Raw genomic sequence first — 25,602 nt, forward strand, 5'->3', positions numbered from 1 at the left:
ATCACCTAGCTCTGGTTGGACGAGGAGTGGTGGAGATGTGAGGTAGGCCTTTAAGGACTCAATGGCATCCTAACACTTGGATGTCCAAAGAATATCCTTCGGGGATTGTAATCCCTTTAGCATTTTGAAGAAAGATAGGCACTTGTCTCCAGCCCGAGAGACGAATTCGTTAAGGGACATAACCCGACTGACCAGACATTGAATTTCTCAAACGGTTTTTGGTGGGGCAATATCTTGTATTTCTTGGATCTTGTTTGGGTTTGCTTCTATCCCCCTCTTCGAAACATGAACCCCAAGAATTTTTTTGAAGTAACCCCGAATGCACACTTTGTTGGGTTTAGTTTCATCTAATTCTTATATAATTTTGAATGCCTCCCTCAGATCGATCACATGATGACCACCTTCTATGCTTTTGACAAGCATGTCATCCACCTATACATCCATGTTCCTTCCAATTTTCTTTGCAAACATAATGTTCACCATTCTTTGATAGGTAGCACCGACATTCTTCAAGCTAAATGGCATTGCCTTGTAATAGTAATTGCCTCGTTTGGTCAGGAATGAAGTATTGTCTTCATCTTCCTCCTTCATACTTATCTAATTGTATCATGAAAATGCGTCCATGGAGGTCAGTATCTCATGGCCTGCCATTGCATTTGGTCTATCCTCGGGAGCGGGTAACTATCTTTTGGCCAGATTTTGTTCGATAAGTGTAATCTATACAAAATTTCCATTTTTTCTTTCAACTCCAGGGCCATTATGTCGTTGGTGAGCCACATGGGGAATTGTACTTCCTTGATCAGGTGTGAAGCCTTCAACTTCTCTACCTCTTCATTGATATTTTTTGTCACTCGGGGGTGAAATTTCTTCTCTTCTGCTTGAACAACTTTCGCCATTGTTTAGCGTTGAGGGTTTGCTCAATGATGGCTCTAGGGACACTGGGCATATCCTATTCTGACAAGGTGAAGACATCCGCATTCTCACTGAGGAAGTGAAGTATTTCCTTGACTTGTCCTTGGTTCAGTCGAGCTCCCAGTGGCACCGTTTGGTTGGGTTCTTCATTGACCAATTGTACTTGTACCAGCTCCTCCACCGGTTCCCCTCTTTATAGGAGGGATTCATCTTGGATGTCCCCAACTTTAATCTCTCATGCTGGGGGCGAAATGACAACCAAAGTTTGCATCGGTGTGTCAACCAGAGGAGGCGAAGGCAAGACCCCTACCCATGGAATCTCATCATTGGCCTACTAGTCGCCCCTTGATCTTCTGGTTCTCCTTATTTGCTGGGGAGAGGATACATGGGACACCCATCGTGCAAATTCATAGTTTTGAGTAGATGGCTTGAATAATAGCATTCCCTCGCAATAGTTGATTCCACTAAGAATGGAAAAAAATTTGTCCTCTCGAAAGAGGTTTACCTTGGGTATTTATAGCTGAGGAGGATGACTATAGAGTGAGAGTCCTGCTTTGGAAGCTTCTTAGTACTGGTAGGAGTTTGAATATAATAAGAATTGTAACGGGAAAGTAGATATGGAAGCTGTCCCATTTTTGGGAACTCCATGCATTGGCCATATCCTGGGGGATATCGTGCCAGGATATGATGAGATATCCTCCCTTCTAGGGAAGATTTGATATCCATCAGGGGTCCTTTACAGACCAGGATTAGTCCATACCTTGTAGCTCATGTGCCCGACTAGGAGAACCCATGGGAATCTTAGGTCAAGCGACCTCAGTGGGGTGGCCTAATTGTCGAGCTACCTATCCCGAGCGAGAAGTTGTATATGCCTCTTTCCATTTTTCCAGTGTATACCTTGGCCTTGCTGTTCGGTTACCAAACTAATGTAGTTGGGCTTGTTCGGTGATTCGGACAGCCATGTGGCGAGACATTTTGTAATGTCCCCCTTACGCTAGTACTGGCCTAGTCATTTGACTACTAAAGTCCCTTTGATAATATTGGTCAGTAGGTCAGCTTAGGATCTGGACTTCTGCTTTAGGTCGGGTGGATGACCTCGTAAGACTTAGGCCATTCGACTAGCCCTGCCGCTTGCTTGGTTCATTTGGCATATTTTTTGTTGGTGGCATATTTTTACCATAACACATACTTTAAGGTCTCTTTCAAAGCTTTTATGCTTTATACCAGCAAAAGATGGAAATCTATTAAAGAGCACATGCAAAAACCTTTTTGGCGAAATCTGAATCATCAGATTAGACTGTCGAATTGTAAGATATCGTGTCTGAAATTTTTTACTAAATAAATCCTAATTATATATATTTTTTTATATATAAATATAATAATAAATTTAGAATGAAATATAAAATAACAATAAAAAGGCTTTCAGTAGAGTCTTGCTGATGGCAAATACTCTCCCTGGCATGAAGAGCTATTTTTTCCCACAGAGCTAGATCATGTCGGCTAGAACAACCTCCGTTTGATAGATGAGGTTTTTCTAGTGTTGAGAGCACACACTCTCCGAAGAGATTCTCTGAGCCCTACTATGAATTACAGGGAACCCCTCAAACAAATAGTAGGAGAAAAATAGAGAGAGAGAGAGAGAGAGAGAGAGAGAAGAAGAAGAAGAAGAAGAAGAAGAAGAAGAAAGGAAGAGATCCCCACAAAAAGGTTTCGCCCCACACGCTAGGGCTCTGCCCAGATTGTAGAAGAAGTATTAAAAGTATGCCTAAGTCAATACGAATAGGCCTTAGGGCCAAAATAGGTAAGTATCCTTATGCTTTCCCTTTTCATTTATTTCCATAATAAACATTACATGCCGTTAAAATGCCTAAAATAGCATAAGTAGGTATCTACTTATCAAATATGTGCAGTTATAATGCCCAAAGTTTCTTAGATAAGATTCTCATTCATCCAATTTAAGCAGTTATAATGTCCAAATTTTTTGAGTAATTTATCCACTATTTTTTTTTTAAGATATAAAATGGGTATTAATAAAGTATATCAGAAAAAAATTAAATACTGAATTCACGTTTGGACATCCCCAAACGGCAAGAATGAGACGAAAGATTAATATGGAGAACTCCAAGAGAGGAAATGTTCCTTTTCAGCATGGAGTAAGCCTCTCCAAATCCCAATGCTTTTAATCTCAAAAGGATATTGAAGACATGAAGAGAATTCCCTATGCTTCGGCAGTGGGAAGTCTCATGTACACTATATTGTATACTAGGCCAAACATTTGCTATTCCGTTGGGATTGTGAACCAGTATCAATCCAATCCTGGATGTGAGCATTGGACCGCTGTCAAGAATATCCTCAAGTATTTAAGAAATACTAACTGTCTTGGTCTATGGGTCAGATCAATTATCAGTTATGGGGTACATAGATTCCAATTTTCAAACTGATAAAGATGATAGAAAATCCATGTCAGGGATGATTTTCATGATTGGTGGTGGAGGTGTTATTTGGAGGAGTGCAAAACAAATGTCTACTGCTGATTCTACCACTGAGGCTGAATACATAGTGGCCAGTGAAGCATCCAAAGAAGTAGTTTAGTTGAAGAAATTCTTGAATGATCTCGGAGTTGTCCCTAAGCTTGTTAAGGATCCCATTCTATTGTATTGTGATAACAAGGGGGCAATGGCTCAAGCAAAGGAGCATAGGACTCATCAGAGGAACAAGCATATGTAGCAGAAATATCACCTGATAAGGGGGATCATTGGTCAAGGTGATGTAGCTGTCATGAAGTTGACTCAGCAGACAATGTATCAGATCCCATGACTAACGGCTTAGCACCTAATGTGGTTTTGAAACATGTGGAATCTATGGGTGTAAAGCATATGTGATATTGGTTTTGATGTACAAGTGAAATATTGTTGGATATGTATGTCCATCAAACCCGGTTTATTAATAAGATTGTTTAATTTCATTTATGCATGTCATTTACTTATTGGGCTCGTAAGTTGTTCCATGGGTTTTCACCCAAAATTATTTTTAGCTAGGGATAGGACTGGACATCCTATTAATATGGTCATTACATTGTAAGTCACCAGGGATGTGATTCCAGTACATATATGTAAGAAGTCTCACTTTTGAAGGGATTGTCTCACAATTGTCAAATCCCGGTATACCACAACAAAATGGTGTCTCTGAGAGACGCAACAGGACCTTGTTAGACATGGTCAGGCCTATGCTCACTTTTAGTGAGTTGCCTTTATCCTTCTGGGGGAAACTGTGATTTATATTCTGAATGGGGTCCCATCTAAATCTGTACCTAAAACCCCATTTGAGTAGTGGTATGGGCGCAAGCCTAGCCTAAATTATTTTAGGGTACAGGGTTGTCCTGCGCATGTACGCATGCAACAAACAGATAAGTTGGAACCTCGCACTTCTAGATGCTATTTTTTGGGATACCTAAGGGCACGATTAGTTACTACTTCTATGACCCCACTAATCAAAAGGTCGTCATAAGTAAACATGTTACTTTTATTGAGGAAGACCTTACCTCCAAAAGAACTGAACCTGTGATTTATATTCTATGCCTGTCCTATGTGCACCTACAGTCGAACCAGTTAACATAAACCCTATACCTACTAGCACTCAAGAGCCTCGATGTGGTGGGAGGTCTATCAAACCACCCGAACGTTTCACTCTTCTTACTGAAAAAGATAAGACTGTGGAAGAATTCTATATGGTCTCCACTGAAATGGATGATGATCCATACACTTATTCAGAGGCACTTAAAGATGTTGATACAAGTAAATGGCTAGAAGCTATGTGCTCTAAGACCAATTCATATCACTCAAACCAAGTCTGGACTCTTGTAGATCCACCACATGGCGTCAAGCCCATTGGATGTAAGTGGATCTTCGAGAGGAAGAGAGGTACAGATGGGAGTGTTAAAAGATTCAAAGCAAAACTGGTAGTTAAAGATTATACCCAACAAAAGGGTATATATTATGAAGAAACATTTTCTCTAGTAGCGATGATGAAATCAATTAGGATTTTGTTAGCTATTGCAGCACACTTTAATTATGATATCTGACAGATGGATGAGCAAACTGCATTTCTTAATAGATTTCTTGATGAAGAAATCTACATGCATCAGCTAGAGGGGTTCACATCAAATGTTGATGAGAACAAAGTGTGCAAATTGCAGAGATCCATTTATGGTCTCAAATAGGCTTCTAGAAGTTGGAACATCTATTTTGATCAAACAATCAAAATGTTTGGCTTTGAACAAAACATGGATGAAACTTGTGTTTACAAGAAATTTAGTGGGAGTGTGGTTTGTTTCCTATTATTATATGTAGATGGCATACTGCTTATAGGGAATGATGTGGGTATGCTTTCAACGGTGAAAAAGTGATTGTTCACTAAATTCTCCATGAAAGACTTAGGCAAAGCCAATTACATCCATGGGATTAAGCTTGTGAGGAATCGGAAGAGAGGGATGTTAGACTTGTCACAATCCACAAATATAGAAAAAGTCTTGGCCAGATTTAATATGGAGAACTCTAAGAGAGGAAATGTTCCTTTTCGACATGGAGTAAGCCTCTCCGAATCCCAATTCCCTCAATCTCAAAAGGATATTGAGGAGATGAAGAGAATTGAATTCCCTATGCTTCGACAGTGGGAAGTCTCATGAACACTATATTGTATACTAGGCCAGACATTTGCTATTCTGTTGGGATTGTGAACCAGTATCAATCCAACCCTGGACGTGAGCATTGGACTGCTGTCAAGAATATCCTCAAGTATTTAAGAAATACTAAGTGTCACTTCTTGGTCTATGGGTCAGATCAATTATCAGTTATGGGGTACATAGATTCCAATTTTCAAACTGACAAAGATGATAGAAAATCCATGTCAGGGATGATTTTCATGATTGGTGGTGGAGGTGTTATTTGGAGGAGTGCAAAACAAAAGTCTACTGCTGATTCTACCACTGAGGCTGAATACATAGCGGCCAGTGAAGCATCCAAAGAAGTAGTTTAGTTGAAGAAATTCTTGAATGATCTCGAAGTTGTCCCTAAGCTTGTTAAGGATCCCATTCTATTGTATTGTGATAACAAGGGGGTAATAGCTCAAGCAAAGGAGCATAGGGCTTATCAGAGGAACAAGCATATGCAGCAGAAATATCACCTGATAAGGTAGATCATTGGTCAAGGTGATGTAGCTGTCATAAAGTTGACCTAGTAGACAATGTATCAGATCCCATGACTAACGGCTTAGCACCTAATGTGTTTTTGAAACATGTGGAATCTATGGGTGTAAAGCATATGGGATATTGGTTTTAATGTACAAGTGAAAGATTGTTGGATATGTATGTCCATCAAACCCAGTTTATTAACAAGATTGTTTAATTTCATTTATGCATGTCATTTATTTATTAGGCTTGTAAGTTGTTCCATGGGTTTTCACCCAAAATTGTTCTTGGCTAGGGATAGGAGCGGACATCCTATTAATATGGTCGTTACATTGTAAGTCACCAGGGATGTGATTCTAGTACATATACGTAAGAAGTCTCACTTCGGAAGGGATTGTCTCACAATTGTCAAATCCCAGTATACCACAACAAAATGGTGTCTCTGAGAGACGCAACAGGACCTTATTAGACATGGTCAGGCCTATGCTCACTTTCAGTGAGTTACCTTGTAATCCAGTGTATTCTACGAAGTTAGTTTTGTCCAAAGACTGCAGTGTGCACTTGCTTATCAAAAGTACTAATTTGTTGCTTTGAAATGTATAGACTTATAGTTGGTTCCAGATTATTTTGAATAAACATTATTCATTTCTTATCTATTTTCAATAAACCCCAGTGTAGAGGAAACAAAAATGGAGCAATTTAGCAATGATTTATAGGTTTACAGGGTCTCACTGTAACCAAATGCTTAATACTTTACAATATGAACTTATTTCTTACAAATTCAGAAGGCACTCACTAAGGCTTTTTCGTTTCCCCTCCCCCACCCTTTTTTGGTTACAATAATATAATGTCTAATTATAGAGATGAAGGTAGAATAACTTGATGTCTTGCGACGTAACATATGTATCCCATAGTTGAATGTGTCTTTCTTAAGAAATTACTAGTGAACTTAAGCATTATCTTAAAAATCTAATCCATACAAATCATGTAATTTTGCCTTATTTATTCAATTAGCTTATATCATACATTTCTATTTGCTACATAACAAAAGCCCATACGTGCATTGCTTGTGCAAGTTTACTAGTATGTATATATATATATATATATATATTTGTGTGAAATTATCTTGTACCGCCTCTAAAGTTGAAAATAACTTGGAGTAACCCCAAAAATGAATATAATGTCTACCACAACCCTAATTTGTAACACCGTTAACGGAAAATGAGAAATGTCCCTTTTACCCTTATAATCAAACTCTAAAAAAAATAAAACCCATTTTCTTTCAAACCATTGCATGCTCTCTCTCACCAGGTGCTCAGCCATGACCTTAGCTAGGAGTAGAATATTAATTCAAACAAGATGCAAGCCACTGCTTTATTGGTAATTTTTCTGTTTATTTCCCCCCTTTTTCTAGTGGAAATTTTTGGCATCTCAATATCAGATGTCCTATAAGCACCAAGTAGAAGTGATGAAACACAATCGAGTTAACATCAAATGTCATAATTATAGCCCTTAATCTCAAGATTCTACATCTGCCAAAGTTCAACAAAACTAAAGCTAGAGAGGACGAAATGGACAAATACACATGGAACTAATCCATTCAAAGAAGGGCACAATCCTCGACTATTATCAAATAAACGTAAAGCGCAAGAGGGAGCAAGATCATAGCATACCTGATGTCGAATAAGATAATTGATGCCAAAGTAAGTCTGCAATAGGCCATGTACCTAGGGTTTTAGAATACATAAACCTTAGCATCTCCGATAACGTAGTGATAGCTTCAAACCATGTGGCTGGTGCCTGCACAGGGCGACGCACATGTCTTCTTCTTAAATGACCCGATTTTGAGTAATCTCCACTGCGATCATCCTCATCATCCTTGCACAACAACAGTCTCTGATGCAACACTCAATATAGAAGCATCGCCGCATCAGCGGTTGTAGCCATTGTCCCCGTAGCCATTAGCTTAAGGAATCCACAACTGCAAACGAATTCTCAAGGAAAGCCCCCTAAAATCGACGATCTTGAAAGGGAAGATCATTGACATGTTGATACCAAAAAAGTGATACTTTTACAATCAAATATGTATAAAAGAATTAGATGCTTCCACATATATAGTTGAATAACATACCCATAAGGGTAGATTGACCATTTAGCAAAAAAATGATTGTTCACTTATTGTCTTAAATCTAACAAAATGGGTTTTTTTATATATAATTTTATGAAAGTGAGGGGTCTACTGGACATTATTTCATTTTTAGGTGTTACTCAAAGTTATTTTTAATTTCCTTTTTTTTTTTTTTTTAATAACAGCACAGCTACGGCAAAAACACAGCGACATGCAACTCTTAGCAGTGACGTGCAACATAACCATTGACACCCAGCTTTGATACTAAAGTAATAATAAAAAAAAAAGAAAGAAAGCAAATAGGTATTTAGGATCTGGGATTACCTTGATGTAGCTTTGCTCATAGCGGGATGGATCGGGTTATGGTACACGTTGATCCGCATGAACAACGATGAACAAAGGACTGGAATGATCTTTCTTTTTACCAAAATAAAAGATAAGATTTTCTCCTTAGCGTACAAAGTCTACATAGATTTTCAACTGAAAAAACAAACTAAGTTTTTGTCTCAAGTCCCCAAACGAATGTGTGATATTAATTAAGTGCGTTGCTGCTTTGGCCATGCATAGAAAATTTAGAATCCTAGATACAGGACATCTTGTTGATGTTCTCGACTGTATTAATTAATGAAGTCTTTTTTTTTATCATATATAAAAGAAAAATAATTCAACTAACATATCATTCTTACCAAAAGGGAAAAAAATGCCTCAAATTATTTTCTTCTTCTTCTTATTTTTTTTATGAAGAAAAGAGAATCTATTAATTAAACATTATCTCCCCAGGCCAAGGACCTAGAGAAGTACATATGCTGCAAGTGTCTCATAGTGTGATTAGAGTCCCTATATTTACACGTGCCCATACTGAGCATAGATATCCCAAAACACCTCAAAACTATAGTACAACCATGGCGAGTGGGACAGTAATGGAATAGGCTGAAGAAGATCCTTTGAGGAGAACCAAACTTCAGTGATAGCCCAATGCATAGCGGACACCTAACGCAGACCATATAAAACCCCATCAGCTTCAATTTCAACGAGAGAGTGAGTTGTGGAAGAACCCTAATAGATAACCTGAAATTGACCATGAAATAGAACACCACACAACCAAAAAGATCTTGGCCTAAAAAAATTAGTAAACCCAATACATACTAAAACACAAAATGGAAAAAAAGGTAGTGGGCTTTCCCTGTTCAAGAAGAATGCTAAATAATCTGTGATATAGGGAGAAACAGTGACATTGTTAGAGACTTGGAATAGATCTAAATCATGCATCCAACGATTAATCATCAAGATAATCGACATGGGGGTTGGGGTTCATATGATTTACCATGATATCATTACGATGGGACCAAATAAAATACACAACAATAGCCATCATGCTAAAAATCCTACGTACATCAGCATGGGATAAAAGGGCTCATAAAAAATCTGTTTTACGAGTCCCACAACTGAGGGAGCATTAAGGCCCTCTTTGGTATCATTTTTATTTTTGATTTTTACTTAATTAATAAAAATCATCAATCAAAACTATTTTTTATCAAAACATAAAAATGGTTTGGTAACTACTTGAGAAAAATGGTTTCATATGAGAAATAGTTTAGCATCTCTATGTGTAAAATTATTTTTTGAATAAATGAGTAAAGAGATTCCCTTCACAAATTTGCTTTATAACTATTTTTCTCCACTTTGGGTTAAACAAGAGGGGATAAGGGGCTTGGATTTCTAATTATAAACCAAATGACTACTGTACCCCTTCATATTGAGACTTTAAGCACGTGCTCATTAAAGTTCGGCACAAAAATAGCTGAAATTCACTTTTGACCAAAACACATAAATGACTCTTGATCTCTTTTTTATTTTTATATTTTACCAATTTTTTTTAAATAGAAAAAAGCTCCATAAATGATACCAAATGCTGCCAAAACCATTTTTGTGAACAAAAGTCAAAAAGAAAAATGATACCAAAGAGATTTCAAATAATTTTCTTATGATTTCTAGCATAAGCTCATTGATTACCTAAAAAAAAAAGCACAAGCTCATTCCATGTATCCACTGGGCATGAACGGATCAAGTTCACGTATGAGAATGTTCTTGTACATCCTTGGTCAATGGATTTAGAATCTATTAAATGAAGAGAGAAAATTGATTCTAAATTCACGGACCAGGATCGTTTTCATAAATTATCGTCCTGATCTGCTCTCCCAGTGGGCCTGGCACACCTTTGCAAGGAATCCTATGGGCTGTGGCGGAGGTGGCTTTTGATCTTATTCAGGTCGGGAGACTCGTCACTTGGTACTTGTGAAGATGAAAACATCCATCTCCTGCATGCAACGGCTAAAACCCTAACAAAACCCCTTGTTGCTATTACCGCAATTGAACTGTGTTATCGTCGTGGAGTGAAAAGCCACAGTTTTTAGTATAAAAATTAAAGATTCTTCCCAATTCAAAAATTTATCTTCAGCGAGTATCAATCAATGGCGTTTGTGAGCTTCAAGAAGAACTATCGCTCCGTCCCTTCTCCACAACAATTCTATACTGGAGGACCTTTCGCAGTATCCTCTGAAGGTTCTTTTTTAGCTTGCACCTGCGATGACAAGATAAAGATCGTCGACGCAACGAATGCTTCGATTAAATCGACTATTGAGGGAGATTTAGAGGGCATCACTGCTCTGGCTCTCAACCCTGACGATAAACTCCTTTTCTTTGCCAGCCATAGCAGACAAATTAGGATTTGGGATCTCTTCTTCTCCAAATGCCTGCGTTCTTGGAAGGTACTAAGATGAATGAAGTGTTACATGTGAATTTTTTTTTTTATCAATAATTTAGTTGGCTAGAAGGTATGATGAAAAAAGTTTTTTTGGTTTGAGTAGGGACATGATGGGCCTGTGATGGGCATGGCTTGCGATGCGTCTGGTGGATTGCTTGCTACAGCTGGAGCAGATAGGAAAGTTCTTGTGTGGGATGTTGATGGAGGGTACTGTACTCATTACTTCAAAGGTCACAAGGGAGTTGTTACCAGTATCATTTTCCATCCTGACCCAAACCAGTTACTTGTGAGTTCATTAGTTCAAGTTGTTTACTTCTTCTCTCAATTATTGCTTGATCGGTTTTTGTTTTTGTTTTTGGAAACATTAATTATCGCTTGTTTGTTAGTTTGTTTGCAGAGTCACTGTTAGTAATTTATTATATTCGATTTTTCATGCATCTGAAAAACTACATGACTTTGTCACAAAGGCAAAATGAGATTTCCATATTTTAGCTTGACTACATGTGGGAAATTTGGGCAGGAGATACAGAATAAAAGGGAAAAAAGTCGTCTAGCTATATGAATAGAGTTGTAAATTTGAGAAAATGAAGAATTGACTTATTTCATTGACTTAAGGAGCTCCAGTTTTGGTCCAGTAATGAATATTTAGCAGATTATTTGTTTTATACTTTGTAGCAGATATTCTGGTTATACTTGAGTCTCCAGAACATGTAAATTGCTAGATGGAAAAAATTAAGTATGCTAAGGAAAAAGACCAGAGAGAGAAGCTTACAAATGTGTGAAATCTTACATTTGAAATAAGAGTAAGAAAGTAAATTGGAACTATCCGCTGAATGGACATATTCACACATTCCCTCTCCCAACCCCTCCACACAAAAAAAAAGGAAAAAAAAAATTTCCCTTGTCTTCAGACAAAAAGATTCGTAGTTCAAGAAACCATTTGTTCATGCAAGAAAACAGTGCGATGTGAATTCTTTTGCGCATTAGAGGTTCGATTTGCAATTGCTTGATTCATTGTATATATTGCTACTTTATTATGTACCTTGTTCTCCTTGTTGCTTCATCAAATTAAATTATGAATTGGATTGTAGGAGTTTTCAAAGATTGATAGTGGCCATTTTGCATTTGTTCTTGGGGCTGGCTATATGAGAATCGATCAGCTTTTAAATTTAGCTTTTCATTGAACCCTAGGGTCTTAGTGTCTTGGGAATTAGGGAAAATTGTTGTAGGAGGGGTTTTCTCATCTCTTACTCTTTGGATTTGATTGAATACTGCTTACTGTAATTAAGTATCATACTCAAAGTTTAAGATCTCGCTCTCCCCCCATCTCGCTGATCCAAAAGAGAGAGATTTGGTGAGATCTCAGTGAGATCATTTATTTTTTCCCCGGTTGACTCGATAGTTGGTCTCGGTGGTCATATGGTCTTTGTAGCCCCTGAAACTTGGTATTTGCTCTATTTTAGGCCTTCTAAACACAATGGAAAAATCCATTTTTTAAAATTCAAACCTAAAATTGTACTTTGACTTTGTACTCTGTGTAAGTAGTCTTCGACTTTTCGGGCCTTAGGCTAGTATGCTCTATTCCACAATCCACATTCCGCAATCAACACATGACATAACATAATCATAAGAATTTAAAAGACATCATAAATAATTACTTAATTGTTTAGCAATTAACATTCTCATGACTGATGAGTCACATTCACATACATTGAAAATTTGAAATGACATAAGATAAGCCACATAATAACATAAGGTCAATGTTATAGGCGTCATTTATTTAAACAGAAAAATAAATAGAAAAATTCATTTCCCTCCATGAATCCATAGATTAGTGTTATCTGCATCACATATAAAAAAATACCAATATAAGCTAATAAGTATTGATGATTTTTCCATGAAAAAATGGGTTTGCGAAGATTTTTTTTAATCTACAATGGTTCTTGAGAAAAAAGGTAACTTCAAATGTGGATGAGGAGGTAATATTCTCTACTCTTTAAGCTTCAATGAGTGTAGGGATGGAAATCCTCAAGCAAAAGCACCGAAATCCTTTAGTTTTTTTTTCTTCAAAAAAGTAGAGAGAGAGAGAGAGAGAGAGAGAGACGAGATTTGGCGAGATCTCGGTTGAGTTTTTGTACAATTTATATCTCGCAATGCATTTCATCTTGGAAAAAACGAGATATTAGCGAGATCTTAAACCATGCTGCACATTATTATGGCTTCCTCTCTTAACTGTTTGTTCCAATGGTGGTTGTAGTTAGCCAGTGATGTTTTGATTAATAGGGGGTATCCATAAACCAGTTGTGTGGGTGAATTCTTTGTTTCCTCTGTGGTATTTTATGCATCCTTCATTTCCCCGGCTTTTCATCATTCTTGAGAAAAGACAATTTATTTCAGTCTTTGTTCCTAGCTCCATTTATGGATTATGTTGAAATTTATTTATTGATTAAAAGCGTATTTCTTTGTTGTACAAGCATAATAGAACTCTATATAGATTATAGCCTAGAAATGAGCATTCTTGCTGTCCTGATTGGTCTCTGTTAAGATTTGAAATGTAACCACAAGTGTACGGATCAATGTAGCCACAGGTTGAACACAGGGAGAGTAGCCACTTTATTTTTAGCTTATTTTAATAATGTGAAAGTGAACCGATTAATGGTTGTGATCTAATTCTAACTACCGTCCTAAACATATGTATCTAAAATAACGTCTTAACCATTCGTCATCTAAGAATTTAAATACGCAAGCCACACAATTAAAATATAAATAAATAAATAACTGAAAATAAACAACCCACGCAATTAAAAAGTAAGGAAGGAAAAAAATGCTGAAATAAAAATAAAGTAAAAGAAATGGTATAAAGCTAGAGAGAGGCTCACAAGTAGGTTTCTTTACTTAGCCCAAGGGAGGCAATTAAAATAAAAACAATAAAATGATGGTTCTATGGCTAGGAGGGGCAAATCCAACACATACACTAGCAATGAACTTTGGGGGAAAGAGAAAGCAATAATGTAACGACTGAAATTTCTGGCAAACCTAAAAACTAGACCTGGAATGAACCAACTCTGAAATTTCTAGGCCTGGAGAAAACATATCTTGAAAAAAAAACTGAACTTGAAAAAGAGATGCTCCACAGCTCGTGATCTTGTCACCTAGATCTAAGCCTAGAACTACAACTCAATTGCATAAATCATAAACACAAAAGGCTGAATAAAAATAAAAGAGTGCTTACATTAATTGAAATAAAAAGCTATTATAAAAGTGATTAAAGCAAAAACAAAGAAGAACCAAAACTAAAGAGAGTGAGAGAGGGAGAGAGAGAGCAACTAAAAAAATTAGAAGAAGAATGAAGTGCCCCCTCCTCTTACATGAGTTGTATATATAGGGAATGGGTAGGTAGGGTAACAAATTTCTCTTTCCTAAAAAGGAGAAACCCACAATTGGTAAGTGAGATCTTTTCAGACAAAAAGTGCTAAGTTGGAGGAGAGAGAAGATTTGGATTTCTCATTTTTTTTTCTTCTTCTTCTTCTTGCACAAGAAACCCCTCGCACGATTTTCCTTACTTTGAAGATTCGGACAATCTTCTAATTTGATGTGAAAATCCCCTCCATGCCCTTAGTGCTTTGAGTGAAAAGCAGGAAATCTTCAACAAAATTCTCCAAAAAAAAGACAACCATGAGATTCGAAATTGAGACCTCCTACTGAGCAAGGGAATTTTGCACACCATAGCTCACCAACTACACTAAGTAGTTGTTGGAGAGATATGATGCCCGATAATGCTTAAGGCCTTTAAAATACAAAACCTATAAAAGAGAGTAAAACCCAATGTAGCACCATTTTAAATATGTAAAAATGCATGTTTTACTACTTAGATTTCACACATAAATGTGCTCATTAGTATCCTTATATTTTTTCTTACAAGAAATTTGTCTGTCATAGCTGTTCTTTGGTAGTGAAGATGCAACTGTTCGGGTGTGGAATCTTGTTACTAAAAAATGCATGGCAGTACTAGAAAATCATTTTTCAGCAGTTACTTCCTTGGTAGTTTCTGAAGATGGATGGGCCTTACTCAATGCTGGAAGAGACAAGGTATGCTAAACTTTTCTTGAACTTGCTCAATTGCTAGTGATCTTTTTAAGTCATGGAATGGTTATTTGAGGTTGGTAGTTACAAACAATATCTATCTATCTATCTATCTATCTATCTATCTATCTATCTATATATATATATATATATTATTTTTGTGGTACGATCAAATAATATACTTATGCCTTGTGTTTTAGCCATGTTAAGTTAACTATACTTGCCAATTGAAAGCATGTCCTCAAAAGGAATTTTTTTTGTAACTTAAAGAATTACATTTTGTGTTCTACATTCACTCAGGTAAATTATTCATTGCTTAGGACATGTTAGAAAGAACCTCGTTTGCAAGAAAAATTATTTGTACTCCATTGCTTTTTTCTTGTGAAAATATGCTTTGATTTGCTAATTGGGTAACTAATTGTATTGATTAGGCCGTTAGCTAACTGATCTTTTCTCTGCTATGTCATATGGGACCATGCTTTACCATTAGTGAAACAAACTACTATTTCCATGCTCTTATATTGGTGCTGCACAGGTTTGGGAAATCTATTACATGCCCAGGGATTGAGAGAATTTGGGTTTGTTGAAGGTCTACTAACACAAAATTTGCAACATGCATGCAGAAAATCTGGTTTATTAGCAGCCATAAATTAAAAATTTCCAAATACAAGTGCAGAAAATTCATTCTGAGGGTTTATGAAAATTTAATAAAGGATACATGATAGGTCAGTACCTTCCTTTGTTGTCCCGTGAGTTGGTGTGCTGTGATCAAGTGCTAAGTTGCTACCGAACTCCAATGAATGTGTCAACAGGTGCCTTCTTTCTATTACTTGATGAATCCCTATAGTTTTTGGGGCTGTAATTTAATCCAAAAGTGAGACAAAATCAGAGATTAGCTCTATGTTGGAGACAAGAGATTTTAAGATAAGTAGATTAGAGACAGAGTATATAATGTGTAACTTTACTCACACTATGATGGATAATGGTATGGTGAAAATTGAAGAGAGAGATACAACCAAGCCACCATTTTAGATATCTAGGGGGTCTACCATAAATAAAGAAGGTGACTTAGATGATGATGTTTTATAGAGAATTAAAGTGAGATGGATGAAGTGGAGAGATGTGTCTGGAGTGTTGTGTGACTGTTGTATCCCCTTAAAGATTAAGAAAAAAATTCTATAGGGATATTATAGGACTGACTATGATGTATGGGGCGAAATGTTGGGCAGTTAAGAAGTGTCATGTAGAGAAGTTATGTGTTACACCTGTGCCCTAATCCAGTCTAATTTGAACTGTGGTGACATTGCCGAAGGGATAGAGATGACCCTGCATATTCGTGCATTGCATGCCTATCTAACTAGAGGGGATTCATACCTTCCGATCCCAGAGGGTAAGTGACCCAACTCCCCACACTTGATTTTTGGCACGCATTATAACTGCTGAAAAGCCTTGGGTATGTCCGAGGGCAACCACCCATGCGAGACTAACCATAGGACAGATAGCTGTCAAAGATAGCCACTGGAAACAAGCCACTAGAAGCAGCCTGGGCATGAATCCGGTGCTTGTTTCCAGTGGGTCCACAGGCTGCTGTAGAGGTTCCAATGCCCGTGGGTCCCGCCACTCGCATCGTAAATGGTTCCGGATGATCCCAAGTCATCATCCACACCTTCCTCTTGATGTGAATACCTTATGGACCTAAATGTGCGGGTCCTCGTGCCCCAAAACTCATTTTAATCTGATTGATTCAAAAGGGGGCCAAATCAAATGGACCCTAAGGCCCAACTTAAGTTATAAGTTGGGAAATGAGGATTCATTTCCTCATTTCCCTTGTGCCCAACGTAGGAGAGGAGAGAAAGGGGAGAGGAAGGAAGAAGAAGAGGAAGAAGAAGAGCGTTGGAGGCTTACCTTAGTGCCGGCTGCCGCCTTGTTGCCAGAATTGTTGTTGGAGGTAAGTACAACCTCCCATGCCACTCTCTCTCTTCATTTTGACCTAGACAAAGCTAGGTATGGATAGAATCTTGGTGTACACACCATGTTAAGGTTGTAGGATGGGTGTTCTACCCTCTCGGTGTTGTTGCCGAGCTCGAACCAATCCCAGTGAGCTCCGGTAACATGTAATGCCAAAAGACCAACTATGGTTTTGATCGTTCGATCAACGTATCTCCCAAAAGGCTGAGTGGAATTGAGATTTTTTGGCTTAGAATGATGCTAGGAACATCTTCTACAAACTCCACAGAACAAATCCTGGCAATCGGGCCCGAGCAGGAAGGCTCCAAATTGTTGGATTGCCCTGTACCTCCACTAGAAACAGCCTACCGGATCAACTGGGTCTGTTTTCGGTGGCATATTTCCAGTGGACATGGAGCCTTATGTGCTCTCTGTCACCTCCACCAAAAACAGGTCTGATATTTTCGGTGGAAATACCCTATTTCCGGTGACATTACTGTCATTGGGAGACAGTGTCTGTACAATTTGGGGGTGACCTGTGTGGGTCCCTCCTGATATTTCCGACATGTACTGATGTATGATTCCATTTGTGTCTAGGACAATGACGTGCACTTGCCCCGAAGTCAGAATTGATTTGATTGATCGGTGGCCTTACTTGAACCCTAAACCAAACAAAGATCAACAAGGTGAGAGATGGACTGTGTTTATATTTTTAAATGTTTATTAATTATTTAATTGCTCACATGCTTAGAATTATATGTTTAATTAAAATTGTCATTCTACGATCATGATGTGAATTGTATGGAAATGAATAATGGGATCCGGTGTGGCCGAGGTGGTATCAGTACCGTGATCTCAGTGTGTTTCGATGGGTGTGTGTGAGACGGAATCTAACGTGGCCGAGGTGGTACCGGTGTCGTGATTGCCGTATGCATGTTGCATTCATGCATTGATTATGTGCATTAGAGTTAGTTGTAGTCATGGGTTACACTTTGTGGCCAAGGTCTCGCTGGTATCATGTACCTCGGGACTACATTTGAAAATAGATACATTTCGTGGCCGAGATTTTGCTGGTGTTGCGTAGTCCATACTCGACTGCTATTTGCATGCTAGATTAGGTAAATGATCTCGGGTTACACTTTGTGGCCAAGGTCTCTCTGGTATCATGTACCCGGGACTATATTTGGAGATGGATTACACTTTGTGGTCGAGGTCTATCTGGTATCGCGTAATCCATACTAACTGTATCATTATGAAGGCATGTTGTGTGGTTAGGTATCACTCCCTATGCTATGCACCTTTGCCAATAGGGGTTGAGGTGTTGGATAATCTATTGTGGTATGTTTGATGAGCCTTTTCGAAGTGCCACTTCCACGATACGATGTGATTGTTGCCGGAGGTGGGAACCTGTCCGACGTGGCCAATGTGTTACCGATGTCGTGACTTCCAAGAGGGGGTTATCAGGGGTTTGCTGGGTGACCCATAGATGCATACGGGGATCGACAGGCCATTGTGCTAATTTAGATGAGTGATTATACCTGAGCTTAACCCCTATTTTGGGATAAGAGGGGTGGGCCCCCTATTGGTGCAAATACGAACCTTCATATGAATTCTCCTGGCTCAGGGGAAAGATGGTCTTGACCTCCAACTTCCTTTCTCGAGAGATGCTGACTATGGTAATTTCTAAATATTTGGACAGAGGTTCAGCTAGGGAAGAAAAATTCTTGAGCTAGTAGTTTGGCAGAACTTCACCTAGGGAAGACTGGTTCTGGATTAGGGTTTCGGCAAAGCTTTGGCTAGGGAAGGCTACTTTCTGGATTAGGGTTTTGGCAGAGCTTCGGCTAGGGAAGGCTTGGGAAAGCTTAAAAGGCTTAGAAAGCTTGGGCCTAGAAGGGTGCCACACTAGACAAGGGAGGGGCCACTAAGGAGGGGGGAGAGGTGTGTTCACCAAGTGTGTTTTTGGAGGAGAGGGGGTGAAAAGGTTAGTTTTTAGCTAATTGGGTGCAAGGGTGTAGGGTATGATAGTTGGGATGCAGGGTATGCTGGTGGGGGGGTGTGAGGTACACAGGCAAAAGGTTGCACTGGGCATAGAGCAACGGGCAAGGCAAGTGATGGCAGGCACAGGGAAGGCTAAGGCACGCGCATGGGGCCATGAGGCTATGGGGAAGGGCCGCATGGCTAGGAGAGAATATTCTCAGATTCTGATCCAGTGCTTCCAGCTAGATTCTATCTTCCGAGGATGATTACGGGAGATCTGACTGCCTGATTTAGATGAACCATATGTCGTTGGAATCGTAATTCTGAGTACTATCCATCCGTATAGTCACTTTAGATGGGATTGCTTCGTATACATGATGTCATAATTGGACCCTTCTTTTCTCCCATCTGGGGTTTCCAGGGTTTCTGGGTGTGTAGGGAGTGTTTCAGTGCTGGGTTACCTTAGTTGGTTGTCATTTTTGTTGATCAAAAGCGAAAGGCCATATCCACGATCCATAAGTCATCATAGCCAAGGAAGTGACAAAATTTGGTGTCCACACCTTGATACCATATTTTTGGATGGCATACTTTTTAGGTTATTATAAGTATGTTTTGACAGATGTCAAAACATAAGAGCGGGTGGGATAACATCATCTTGTCCAAGTTCACCCTCGGGCTTCCCCTCAACATCCATAGGCTACTGCTGCTTTAGCCCCAGATCCTCATCCTCATTCTGTGGGATTGAGATCATACAAAAGGGTTTGGAGTCATCACCTAGGATTATGAGCCTAGGAGCTAGGGGTGGGCCCAATTCCTAAGAAAATTAGTTGGTATGGTTCAGAGATTTAGGGTGTCAAATTGTAGAGTTGGAAAGGTGTTAGGCACCCAATCTACCTGGCTCAACTGGTCTTCCTACTAGATGCTTAAGAACGAATATTTTTCACAATTATTCCTATTTCGCATGCATGATTAAGTTATCACACATATATACATTGACTGAATTTAAATATCTATGTACACTAAAAACAAGGTCAATATCAAGTCTACATTATGCTAATTCGGTTGAGAAAATATACCTGAGCTTGACCCCTGTTTCTGGTCAAGTGAGGTGGACCCCCTAATTAGTACTGATATGAATTTTCTTGTGGATTCTCCTGGCTCATGAGAAGATGTTCTTGACCTCAAACTTTCTTTTTTGAGAGATGTTGATTGTGGTAATATTTGAACAGAGTTTCAGCTAGGAATAGTTACTTTTAGATTTTGGCTGAGGTGGTACTCCGGCAGAGCTTCCGTTGGGGATAGGCTATGGGAGGGCTAGGTTTAGGTGGCACTCTGGTAGAGCTTCTACTAGGAATGGGTTGAAACCTAAATGGTTGAAGAACTTTGAAGGCCCGAAGAACACTTCAGATCTTATTAAGATTTCTCCAAAGACTAAAAGAACCTCAAAAGGGGGGAGGGGAGACTAAGGAAAAATCTCTTCTATGCAAAGGGCTCACTCACAAAGCAAACAATTGAAGAACTTCGAAGGCTTGAAGAACACTTCGAAGATCGAAAGAACACTTTGGATCTTATGAAGATCTCTACAAAGACTTGAAGAACTTCAAGGGGGGAGAAGAGGAGAGAGGGCAGAGCTTCTCTACAAGGGATGCCCACTAGGAGGCTTAAGTGTGAAAAACCAAAGGGAGGGGGGTATTTATAGAATTTTTGAACCAATGGGGAGGAAAGAGAAATTTCTTTAGCCAATAAGGTTAAAAAGTGGTTTTTCTAAATCAATGGGATAAAAAAAGTGAAATTTTAGGCCAATGGGGTGACTAGGTAAAATTTTAGACCAATGGGGTGAAGAGTAATTTCTTGGGCCAATGAGATGAAAAGATGTCTTTTTAGGCCAATGGGGGATTACAGTGTAGGGTACACTAGCGGGGCAGTGTAGAGTGTTCAAGTGGGTGAAGATGGAATTCCTTCACCAAACTAGTCTTCAAAGTGAAGGTTCTAGTGAAAATACCAAGGCTGGAAAGGAGTGCACAAGGCAATAGGAGGCACACACAAGGCAGCGGGCGCGTGCATAGGGCAGCAATAGGGCAGCAAAGAGCACGTGTGAGGCAGGCTGGGGGGTGCACACGAGTCACTCAGGGGCGCACGCATGAGGTAGGGGCGCGTAGGCATGTCGGAGCATGCACGAGGCATACAGGAGTGTGCACGAGGCAAGCGGGGGCATGCGCAAGGCACGTGGGGGTGAGCACGAGGCACATGGGGGCACGCACAAGGCACGTGGGGATGAGCAGGCACGTGGGGGCACATGAGAGGTATGCGGGTGCACATGAGAGGCACATGGGGGTGCACAGGTAGAGGGCATGCGCTAGGCATGCGAGGGCACGTAGGCATGCAGGGCATGCACGTGGCACGCAGGGCACGTGCATGAGGCAGGCAGGTCTGTGCGCACAGGGCAGGTAGGGTTATACGTGTGAGGTAGGCAGGGCTGTGCGCACGGGGCAGGCAAGGTTGTGCGTGCACAAAGTGTATTTTTTGGGAACTATTGCAGGAGATCTGAAGATCCAATTTTGATGTACCATATATCGTTGGAATCATAATTTCGAGTATTATCCATCCGTATGGTTATTTTGACCAAAATTTCTTCGTATATCAGGAGTCATAATTGGACCCTTCTTTTCTTTTGCACGGGATTTCTAGGATTCTTAGGTGGGTATGAAATATTCATGGGTTAGGTTATACCTTTCATCTCTGTTCATCAAAAGTGAGTGGTTGCATCCATGATATATTAGTTATCATAGCTGGAGGAGGGTGACAAAATTGGGTGTCTACAAAATGCCCCTCTTTGGCCGAGGCCTGTGCCAATAGCTGAAGGGCAAAGAAAAGAATGACCATATTTTGTCACCTGGAGCAATGTACTACCATCATCTTGCTTATCAATGATGGAGTTGAAAATGCAACAGATAATATCTCTTAACTAGTTTAAAGTTTAGAATCTTACCTAGGTCGTTGATTGTTGGAAAGAAATTCGCTGCTCTTTCAATTCTACAAAAGATGTTAGTACTTGATTCTAGACTTTTCCTACGCGGGGCTTCCATATGCCAGTCTAGGGATATTTGGTCTCCAGGTTGGGTCTTTCAAACCAATCTGGACTATCTGGGACCATTAATTATAGGAAAGAAATTCACTGCTCTTTCAATCCTATAAAAGATGTTAGTATTTGACTTTCCTAGGCTGGGCTTCCTTGTGCCAGTCTAAGGAAATGACCAATGAGATCAGGCCACTTGGGGCCGATTCAAAGAGATGGGCCACCTGGGGCCGGTTCCATGAGATTGGGCCACCTGGGGCCAGTTCAATGAGATTGGGCCACCTGGGGCCGGGTCAATGAAAGTGGGCCACCGACAGCCAAGTCAATGAAATTAGGCCTACTGGGGTCGGGTCAATGAGGCTCTCTCTTTTCCTATTTTTTCTTCTTTTATCCTTTGATTAAGAGTCTTTGAACCATTGGAGTAGAATCTTAAATTTGGACCTTTGAATTGGAATCTTTCCTTTCACATGTATTTGTTTTTGAATTTTAATTTTGACCTTTCACCTTTCACCTGCATGTGACTATCCACCACTTTTATGTGATGTAATTTTTATCTACCTTTTCTATGTGATTTTTCATCTACCATTTTCATGTGATTTTTCGTCTACCATTTTCATAGTTTTGAATTAGATTTTTTATTTTGTGGCAAAGATCTTCAAGTTGCACCTTAGATTTGGAATTTCAAACTTTTTTTTTTGAGAGAGAGAACGAATTTTTTAACCATAAAATGGTCCCCCTTCTTGCTCATTTCCTATTCTAATTTTTCTGAGTTGGGAATGATTTGTGAGCGGGTGAGCTCGGGTTTTTTACTTTTCTCAAAGATTTGAAGTTCTTCACATTTGTCGAGTTTCTTCACATTTTTTCCAAAGATCTTTAAGTTTCCTTTGAAGTTCTTCATCCTCCTCTTGAAGATCTCCAAAGTTCTTGAGGAAGGAGCCAATTGGAGAATTTGAACTCTTTTTGGGCTTTTTTAAAAATTATAAAACTTCTTAGGGTTCCTTGTAATTTTGGAAAATATAGCTAAGAGAAATAAGAGGACTCACAGAGGAATCAGGCTCGATGGCGTGGAGAGTTGTAGTATTTCTTCCCAGGGGGATGAGAGTCCCACGGATTGGTACACTGGGCAGACATTCCATAGGACTTAGGATCATACATGCAACTCAGTGTGGGGCATATGGGTTAGTCCTTACATTTTATTCATTTCTCTTTATTCATTCATTATTTTTGTTATTATTATTATTTATTATTATTATTATTTATTATTATTATTATTTATTATTATTATTATTATTATTTTATTTTAGAGGCATAATGAGGGAGTACCATCGGCTTTGGCCAGATATGGTCATCCAAACTTGGCCCAGGACTGGTACAAGGTGCTTCCTCGCAGGGTGAAGGAGTTGGTTGATTAATCTTACCTAAGCCGATTAGCCTCGTTAGAGACTAGGAAGTTCAATCTGGCATTGGCAGGGGCCCTGATGGAGCAGTGGTGGTCGAGTACTCATTCCTTCCATCTCCCTATTGGCAAGATTACCATTATGCCCCTGTGCTTCTATGCTCCGACAAGCATACCATTTGGAGGGACGCCTCTATCCCTTCTTGAGACTTTGACAGCACAGGAGTTCACAAATTTGATGGGCATCGATATCCAAGATGACTAGAAAGATATCTATTTAGGAGGGATTAGTGCTCGTTGGTGGACGAACCTGCGGGTGAACCCCGATAACTTTGCGCAGGTGACCCGCTCTTTCCTTCTATTTATTGTGGGTCAATGCTTCTTTTGTGACCTCCGAGGTGGGGTGGACATTCGCATAGCTCCCTTCTTCCGGAACCTTCGGGAGGTGGAAACCTGGGATTAGGGTGGGGCTACCTATGCATACCTTCTACGGATTTTTGACCTGCTATCATATGGAGATCGGGGCCTCAAAGGAGTGGGCTACATCCACCAGGTAGTCTCTCATCCCTATACCCATTTCCCTTTATTTTGTTACACTTCCTTACTTTGATTTCTCAAATCAGCTCTAGTGTTATGAGCATTTGGAGACTATGGCTCCTATACTGAAGGATGCTCGAGCATCACCTTTCCCCATAGCCATGAGATGGGGAAATAGCCGAGTACTAGGGGTAGGCACCATCCTCCAGGGACCACGGCTCATTCTCTCTTGAATGGACTTACAGAGGTAAGCCATGTTTGTCATTAAATTTCCTTCTGCCAAGTGCTGCATTTACTTCTTCTTGAATTTATAGGTTACTTGGAGACTATTCCAGCATCTTAGGTTTCTGGACGTTGATGAACTTACTCAGGCCATATACTTAGCAAAGAACCGAGTCTTGTTCAGGGGTATCTGGGGCCATGCTTGGTATTTAGGAGAGTGGGTTACACCCCAATGGTCTGATTCTGACATGCGCTTCCCTCCTTGCCTTCCTCCACCTACCATGCACTGTCCGGAGTGCATCCTCATGGATCAGATCGAGAGATTGGTCGAAGGAACATGGGATGACTCTTTCTTAGACTAGGATAGGGATTATAAGACCTTCCTTGAGGAAGGGACGGTCTGTACCCCCTTTGGACCCAGTGGTCCAGTGGTATGTTGCTCTTCCTTGAATATACCCTTCATACTTCAATTTCCTTTTGTTTGGCTTTGATTGATGTTCTTTCATGGGAGAACGCTTGCTTGTAGACCCTTCTACTGTCCAGTCACAAGTTGGTGCTGCTGGTCCATCCCAAGCTGGGCCTTCTACTGGTGTGGGTGGATCTCTCAGGATGGCCACCATCCCCTTTCATGGCTTCTCGAACTGGTCTTATCCCAACGCAGCCCATCCTAGTATCCCTCATCTTCTGGGGTGGAGACTAGAAGAAGATGCTTTTCTTGGGCTGCCAATTCCATATAACTGTGTAAGTATATAACCATCTCTCATTTGATTGACTTTTGACTACCTTTGACTGATATAGTCTTCATCAGGTGTCTCCAGAGTCTTATGCCGAGCTTAGGAGGATGCTCTAGAGCTTATGTGAGGTGGTGCTCAACAAGGTATCAACTCCTTCTTTTTTGTTTTTCTTTTTTTTTTAACCTTGTCCTTCTTCTTTAGTACTCTTTTTCTTGATCATTCCTCATACTTCCCAAGAAGGAGAGAACACTATCTTATAGAGCCAAGTCAGCTCTTACCAACAGGAGAATGCCTAGCAGCATGCACAGATTCAAGATCTCACCCAGAGATTGGTGAACTTGGGATTATCACCTACTAGCTCTTCGACATTCCATGAGGACAACTCCGAGTATAGTTTAGACGAGGATTTTGACTCTTAGGGGTCTGTTATTGTAGTTCCTGCAAGCACAAACACATGTATACACCTTTCTCTTTTTCTTTTTCCTTCCTTATGTTTATTCCTTCTTCTTTTTGTATTACCAGATTTGGCCTTTTATAAATGAAGATCTATCTATGACATAAAGAAAATCTTATTTATGAATTTGAATTTTTAGGCACAATTAATTCCACAACTCAAGTCTTCATTAGAATAATTGGATAAC

General features: G+C 39.6%; 1 protein-coding gene across 1 annotated transcript; it reads left to right on the forward strand.

The window, feature by feature from the left end:
• On the forward strand, window positions 1-25,602 carry LOC122068300 (transducin beta-like protein 3). The gene is made up of 4 exons (XM_042632177.1): window positions 1-10,993; window positions 11,093-11,275; window positions 14,929-15,078; window positions 24,754-25,602. Exons 1-4 carry the CDS (start codon window positions 10,697-10,699, stop codon window positions 24,925-24,927), a joined length of 804 nt encoding a protein of 267 aa, XP_042488111.1. The 5' UTR covers window positions 1-10,696; the 3' UTR covers window positions 24,928-25,602.

Source organism: Macadamia integrifolia, unplaced genomic scaffold (genome assembly GCF_013358625.1).
Source record: "Macadamia integrifolia cultivar HAES 741 unplaced genomic scaffold, SCU_Mint_v3 scaffold368, whole genome shotgun sequence".
In the NCBI taxonomy this organism is placed as follows: Eukaryota; Viridiplantae; Streptophyta; class Magnoliopsida; order Proteales; family Proteaceae; genus Macadamia; species Macadamia integrifolia.

Excerpts from the sequence above, each read along its gene's own strand:
- LOC122068300 (XM_042632177.1), top strand. The coding sequence starts at position 10,697 with ATGGCGTTTGTGAGCTTCAAGAAGAACTATCGCTCCGTCCCTTCTCCA. Across the intron at positions 11,276-14,928 it reads CTGACCCAAACCAGTTACTT|CTGTTCTTTGGTAGTGAAGA; the intron begins GTGAGTTCATTA and ends TGTCTGTCATAG. Across the intron at positions 15,079-24,753 it reads TCAATGCTGGAAGAGACAAG|ACCCTTCTACTGTCCAGTCA; the intron begins GTATGCTAAACT and ends GCTTGCTTGTAG.